Here is a 7,574-nt window from a genome sequence, read left to right on the forward strand (position 1 = left end):
CTTTTAAATGAAGGTGCTCGCACTTTTATATTCAGCATCCTACTGTACTAATTGCACTCTCCCTTCGCCCAACGGAACAAAATTATTGATGAAAGTTGCTCCTATATCAAGTACGCTATCGTGTAAGCATGTGGAAAGCATACATATCGGCTATGCGTTTCCGAATTTCCGAAAACGAGTTGGACGAGCGAAATTTGGGAGAGTCGATGATCAAATTACGATTTAATTTTCATTTGGTTTTTTTTTTTTTTCGTTATATATGTAACACGCAAAAGGAAGCTGCAGAAACCCTATAAAGTATATATATATTGTATATATATATATATATATTCTTGATCAGCGTGAAATTCTGAGTTGATTTAGCCATGTCGGTCCGTCTAAATAAATGAAAATATTAACTTCAAATTTTGTAGAAATAGTTGGAGGTTTCTGTACGCGCCGATTGATATTAAAAATGGGCCAAATTATGCGCAGCAGAAGCGCGCAGTATGGCGTAAACTGAACGCAACTCATTATACGGAAATTATTAAAGCTACAAGGTTGAAACATTGCACATTTGCTTTACGAGACAATTTACTCGTTAGGTTCAAAAATGGAACCAATCGGCCATACTCATACACAAAGTTACGAATAATTAAATAGTATTTTGTTCGATTTTTTGAGATTTTTGTCTTTAACTATCATAAGGCAAACAAGACAGAATGTTTAAAACTGTTTTGCACACGCCCCTAAATGAAGATATATTATCTGCCTAAAAATGGTTTAATTTCAAAATGAATATGATAGATACCACGATTAATTTTTTCTAAATAATGATATAATGATATATATATATATGTATATATATATATATAATTTAACAAAAAACAAGTTAGAAAATTATATTCGGCGAGGGCCGAATCTCGCATACTCGAATCTCGAATGCTTTTCGCATTCGAATCTTCAAATTCTTATTCTATATATGTATATATATATATATATATATATATATGAAGTGAGCTTTTTTTTCGGCTTTATATAAAAATATGATGTGTTGTTTTTCGATTTAAAATTTATATGCATATGAAGTTGGGTTTTTTTCCCCCCTTTTAAGGTTTATATAGAAATAAATTTTTTTTTTTTTTAAATTTATATATATATATGAAGTGGGCGGCTTGTTTTCTAAATGTATGTAAATATGATATGGGCTTTTTTTTGTTTTTCTTTTTAAAGTTTATAAAAAAAAATTATGTGTAGCTTTTTTCTATTTACAGTTTACATAATTATGAAGAGTATTTTTTTTATTTATTTTTTTTAAATTTTATATAAATATGAAGCGGGCTTATTTTCTAAATTTTTTTTAAAAACCGTTTTCTGTATTTACCTTCTTTTTTTTTTTTTGTTTTTTTGTGATACCGGACTTGACCTATTCAAAGATCCAAAAACGTAAATCGTGTGTGCGTTATTTGTAGTGTTTCGGAAAACTTAAAGAAACAAATACTTTTAGATGGATAAATATGTTTAAGTAAATGTTTGACAACTTGACAATTGTCAACTTTTAGAAGAAATCGTTAAAATTTTTATTTGTACATCTGAGACATGGAGACAAATTGGCGAATTGGCCTTACGTTGCGATCCAATCTAACATTTCTAATGCTCCGTTCTTGTTACATCTTCTACGTAATATTGTTTTATGTTTATGTTAATCGGTCAACTACTACGCCCTCTGTAAAAGAAAAGCAATTGTATTTTTCTCCTAGATCTCTCGAAGAATTAATGTAAATTTTCCATCACAAACTATTACATTTATTATCTTTTCGATAATTCATGATTTATTTTCATGGAAAATATTTATATACCAAAAGCAAAAACATCTCTTTACAAATTATCCAATACTTAAATCCGAAAAAAAATGTAGAAAAAGGTCTCAGTAAATCGAAAAAATGAATAACAATCATTTTTAACTCTTTCGTTAACTCTTTAAACGAGACAACGGTAAGGAAGAATTCCCGAAAAAAATTCTTTTCTTTAAAATGTATTTCTCAGAAATTGACTAAAAAAAAAAAAAAAAAAAGGGAAAAAAAAAAATAGATTTCGCGAACCGAATAATTTTTTTTTATTTTTCCTCGAATAAGTTATAAAATCATAAACAAATGACGAAAGTGAAAGTAAAATATTATGAATTATTAGAAGTAAAGGAGTAAAGGACATAATAAATAGGCAATCATATGGACAAAATTGAACAATAAATATTGACAATAAAAAAGGGGTGTAACTCGAACTTTCTCAATCCGAAGTAAGCATGCAACTTAATAGAGTAAAAGGTCATATAATGAGAGCTAATGTTAACCCTCTCTGCAGTTGAGTTAATAAAGCGGAACAGTACAATATCAGTGAAACACCCTTATATATCTATTATTATATTGCTTACCCAGTATGACAATCTCTCAACACTTGCGACATAATTATCCTTTAGGCTCAATATTGTTTCAATGTTATGAAGCCAGCATCTAACTATCATCTACCTGTGTCTCTCCGTTGCTCTGCCTATCAAAAAACAAATGTTAACGTTTACATTTACATGAAGGACAAAAAGGGAAAGGGAAAGGGAAAGTAATAAGACATCTTAGTGATAGAGTAGATAGGTAATAGAAAAAAAGAGTAAAAGAAAAAAGAGAATAAAAATGGTTTATGCAAATTCTCTCAAAGGGATGAATTCATTGTGTTTTCATGTGCCGTTGTATGAGTGCAACAAGTTACTGTATATAAAGGGCTAATCATACCACTTCGGCTTCAGTACAGATTGAACGTTCCCTTCGTTAGCACTTTTGATAACTTCTCTGTGTTGAAAATTGTGAGAGAGATTTACCCAAAAACTATGATGTTACAAGATAAACTAATATCCGGTCAATTCTTACTGGATTTTCGAAATGGTTAGTTCAAAATCTAAAAACAAAAATATATTAACATTTTTACCAACTTATAGGATACAAAACTAATTTACTAGAATTTTTTTATTTTTTATTTTTACGATTTAGAACACTCCGGCCTATTGCAAACGTCTACCAATGTACATCAGCAACCACCAAATGGTTTACATTTACATCAAAATTTACAATCACCCTCATCGCCATTCGCTGCTTTAGACATATACTCGGCTTATGCCTATCAACAGCAAATACATCAAAAATTATTAAATACCAATGCGACGGCCAATCTATTGCATCAATCAACAATCTCTTCGAATAATGGCGGTGAAGTGTTAGACCTTTCGCGACGTTGTGATTTGACGGTAGAAACGACAACAACAGCAGCAGCAACAGCAGCAGCAACAACAACACATAAAACTCCTTCGCCCTATCAAAACAGTTCGCATCCAACATCACGAATGGATACACCACCAAGCGATTCGCCTAATGCTGCACAGAAACTTTTATACAAACCAATAACACCAGTAAGTCACACAAATACGCCGAATGACGGTGCAATTTCAATATATCCAAAATTGAGCTATGAAAGCTCCATTAAATCAGAATCCGTAGCGCTTACACCTCCTCCCGTTTTAACGGCAACAAACGTTGCCACCGCTCCAAAATTCGCTGTTAATACCGGTTTATTGCAGACATTTGCTAAGGCCACTGTAGCAAGTGATGGTTTAAATGGGGAAGAGTCAACAATTCAGCAAAACCATTCATCTTCTAGCCCCTATAACGGTAGCTATACCGGATCTCTAACAAATCTGGATAATAAAAATACTCGACCTTTTAAAGCTTATCCACGAGATCCTTTAGTTGTAGCTGCAAATTTCGCCGCTACTGATGTTTTATTAGATAATCCACGTGTCGAATCTTATACCGAATATCGTAAGCGGGTGTTAGAACACATACGACGTAGTAACGGCGGTAGCGATACAATAAGCAATCCAAAAATGCGTCGAACAAATTCACGTAGCTTTAGCTTGACTGAGGACACGTTCAGTAATACGAGCGAAAATGAAGAGCGCTCAATTAATATGGAAGACATAAGTGATTCCGATTCGAATTCTGGTCGAACGAAAACTAATGATGCGACCAATAATGGCGATATCTCATCTTCAAAAAATCCCAATCTCGTTAATTCGACAACGCAAGTGAAAGATGCCGCATATTATGAGCGACGTCGCAAGAACAATGCTGCCGCAAAAAAGTCCCGCGATCGTCGTCGCAGAAAAGAAGATGAAATCGCGATATTTGCTAACTATTTGGAACGTGAAAATATACAATTAAGAGCACAAATCCAGGCGTTGAAAGCACAATTAGCCCTATTACCGCAAAATATGCCCCTTGATGTTTAAAATAATATTTATTAAGTAATTTATCTGCTTATTTAGCGTTGAACGCTTATATTTTTTTTGCTCAACATATCCGTAATATAATCGCTCGTATACATTATATACAAAATTTTAATATAATTTTATATATATATATATATATATATGTAAAATGAGTTAATATATAAATATTCAATATGATTATTAATAAAAACAACAACATTTTTTATTAGAATATCAATGAAATTCATTATCTCATAATTCATTCATTAATTAACCACGAACGGCATATTTTTTCTTTGCAAGTTATTTAATGCAAGGCATTAGAAAATAGGTAATGGTTTCGTTTCAACATGATACTTCATATATATGTGTTTTTGTTGCACGGTTTGTTTTAATTAGCAATTTTAAGGGCAGTGTTGTAAGTCGTGACCGAATCGTTTTATACCCATTATCGTTATCCTAAAAAGTTAAAGAAATTAACAAAAAAAAAAAAAAAAAAAAAACGAAATTTTCATATTCTATAATATAAAGTGGATACACCTGATTTTTTCCTATTTTCAAAGTAAAAATTATTTACCTCAATGACAGGTGGACGTTATAGGCATGTCCTTCGGAAAGTTTAAATCAATTTTTAAATTCTTATTCAAATCCGTAGGCGATCTATCCATATTCGTGGAGAGACAGACAGACCGACATGTTTAGGTGCATTCCATATTTGATACTGATCAAGAATTTATTATACTTTTATGGGGTGTTCGAAGCTTGTTCTTGCGCTTTAAAAAGGTAGTAAAAAAAAAATAAAAAATTAAATTTTAATACACTATAATATTGAGTAGGCGCGGTCAATTTTTCCCATTTCTATGAAGGTGCCGCAGCAGCGGCCATAGATTGTGCTTTTAAATTTTTGTACATTTATCAAGCAATCGTTTATGAGTAATAATCAAAAGCACATTTTTTTTTTTGCTTTTGAAAAAAACAAGATGTTCGCAGTTTATGTGGTTCTGTGGGCGAGTCCTACGATCGCTTTGACCCACTTTCAGTACCAACATGTGGGCAAGAACTTCCAATGTTTCTGCCAAATTTAAAATCGATAACGTAATTTTTGCGGCCAGGGAAGCGTTTACAGTAAACATTAGGCAGACGGACAAACTGCCGGATAGACATACGGACATGCTTGAATCTACTCCAAATTTAATGCTGATCAAGAATACATATACATTGTGGGATCTCTGAAGTTTCCTTCCGGGCATGAATATACTGTTCATCCTTCGTTGATGGGTATAAAAATGAATTTCGAATATCTAACAATATTAAGTGGGCGTGGCCGATTTCTTTCATTTTTATCTAGATACTATCGTCGAAGCGGCAACATGAATATACAGGAAATTTTTTATAAATTTGTCTGCTGTAGTTTACGAATGAACTGGAAAGCACTTTAAGTTATGGGAGTGTCTTTTGATCAATTCAGCCCTTTGGCAATGCCAACCAGCATACAAACAATGCTTCAATGCTTTCGGCATATTTGAAACGATATCGTTATTTTTGCGATCAAAATAATGCTTATCACAGATATTATATAAACAGACGATCAGATAGCCGGACATGCTTATATTAATTCAAAATTTAATATTAATCCAGCATAAATATTCTATATAGGGTCTGAAGCTTACCTGTCCGAGGGTTTTCTTAAATTTAATTTTTATAACTTACATCACTTATCACCTATGATACAAGCATACATTAAATTTGTAAGGATGTATTCAATTACTCAGATGAACCTGAGATAGGCCCACCTTTCATTATACTAATCGATCGAGAATCGCTTCCTGCAACGAACTAAGCATGCCTTTTCTGCCTTGTGTTCAACATACAGGACATACTATTTGAGATATATTAATGAAATTCCGTCTTGGTCCAACGACGAACGCTATTGAAAATGGTTCGGATCTGTCAACTTTTTTTCCGCTACTCCCTGAACAGCTGTAAACAACGGTGAAAAGGAAAGTGGTGTGAGAGTATTTAATGGTGAGCCTATAATACTATACCGAGTCCTTTTTATATAGAATTATTTTATATGAGAACGATTTTCCCGTTCTGGTTAGACTTCTTGTAGCTAATTAGATTAACAATTGCGTTATTTTGATATTTTCAATAAATTCAGTTTCCGCTGAACAAATTTTTTTTATGCTTATACAACAGCGGTATAGTGAATTTTCAATAATATTGGATCAAGGATTTTTTCTTTCTTTAGTATGGTACACGATGGTGGTCTGAAACAAATGGCAATAGAGTAATTGAGTATAGGCGGTCATCTCATAGGTACACGATTCCCTATAGTATAGGGCCAAACGGCAATTCGAATTAAAGTATGGCCTGCCGTACTGCGAATTAAGCATTAAGTTATACCTTTTGGCTTTTTTGCCGCACTTGTATTATTCACCAAGGATACTATAAAATATACCTATTTCTGATCGATGTGAGACTTTGAATTATCACTCGTCCCTCTCTTTTTTTGTACGTCTTCTACTCTTGAAATTTCGAAATTTATATTAAAACGTGCTTATCATTATTATCTTTCTATATTCATATATTCGTTTATGCTATCGGAGATATTATATGCATTAGGTGCTTGAATGTATTTTGAACAGCGACATCTATTGATAGAAGTGATAAAACAATGCGAAGTGTTAAACAACAACAAAGTTTTCAATAACATTCTATATATGTAAGGCAAGACAGTTCGTTAGTAACATTCGCGCATCAAAATTATTATGCTCTAGATGATGACATGCAAACGTTATTAAAAAGGGAATAAGAGAAAGACAGAGAGAGAGAGAGTGCAAGAACTGAAACGAGCACATCTCCTGAAGCTTGTGCACTGTGTTGTTACTAAGGCTGCGCATTATGCACAGCTGGGTGCAAAAAGGAAATGTATTGGATAAAACTGTGCGTAGATGTTTAACGCTATAGTAATGTATTTGTGTGCGGTTGTGTGTGCGTTTGCTTAAGCACATAAGTAACGAAATTTTCAATTTTTGGTATTTTGATGTGTGAATCTGATGTGTTCGCCTCGTCTATAAACAAATTTGCCTATATATGGTTTCAAGCAATGTCTTTACAGCAAGCTCCCAACTTTATATAGGATTTGCTTAAATTTTTATAATGACCATCAGGTCGTCATCGATCTGATTGATTTACATTTACACCTATATTGGAAAAATTACGAGAGTGTAACTTGGATAATACCTCTATATATATATATATATATATATATATATATATA

The 7,574-nt window shown here is 32.6% G+C and overlaps 1 protein-coding gene across 1 annotated transcript; it reads left to right on the top strand.

The window, feature by feature from the left end:
• The first annotated feature begins 2,857 nt into the window (after positions 1–2,857).
• Positions 2,858–4,312, top strand: LOC119644737 (protein giant). Its single transcript, XM_038044456.1, has 3 exons — positions 2,858–2,912; positions 3,018–3,260; positions 3,303–4,312. The coding sequence occupies exons 1-3, from the start codon at positions 2,858–2,860 to the stop codon at positions 4,310–4,312; spliced, it is 1,308 nt and encodes a 435-aa protein (XP_037900384.1).
• The last annotated feature ends 3,262 nt before the right edge of the window (positions 4,313–7,574 follow it).

This window comes from Glossina fuscipes, unplaced genomic scaffold (genome assembly GCF_014805625.2).
Source record: "Glossina fuscipes isolate IAEA_lab_2018 unplaced genomic scaffold, Yale_Gfus_2 0, whole genome shotgun sequence".
NCBI lineage: Eukaryota > Metazoa > Arthropoda > Insecta > Diptera > Glossinidae > Glossina > Glossina fuscipes.

Bases quoted from the DNA above. Each gene is read 5' to 3' on its own strand.
- LOC119644737 (XM_038044456.1), top strand. From the start codon at position 2,858: ATGATGTTACAAGATAAACTAATATCCGGTCAATTCTTACTGGATTTT. The intron at 2,913-3,017 runs GTTAGTTCAAAA...TTTACGATTTAG, and splicing joins CTTACTGGATTTTCGAAATG to AACACTCCGGCCTATTGCAA. The intron at 3,261-3,302 runs GTGATTTGACGG...CAGCAGCAACAG, and splicing joins GTTAGACCTTTCGCGACGTT to CAGCAGCAACAACAACACAT.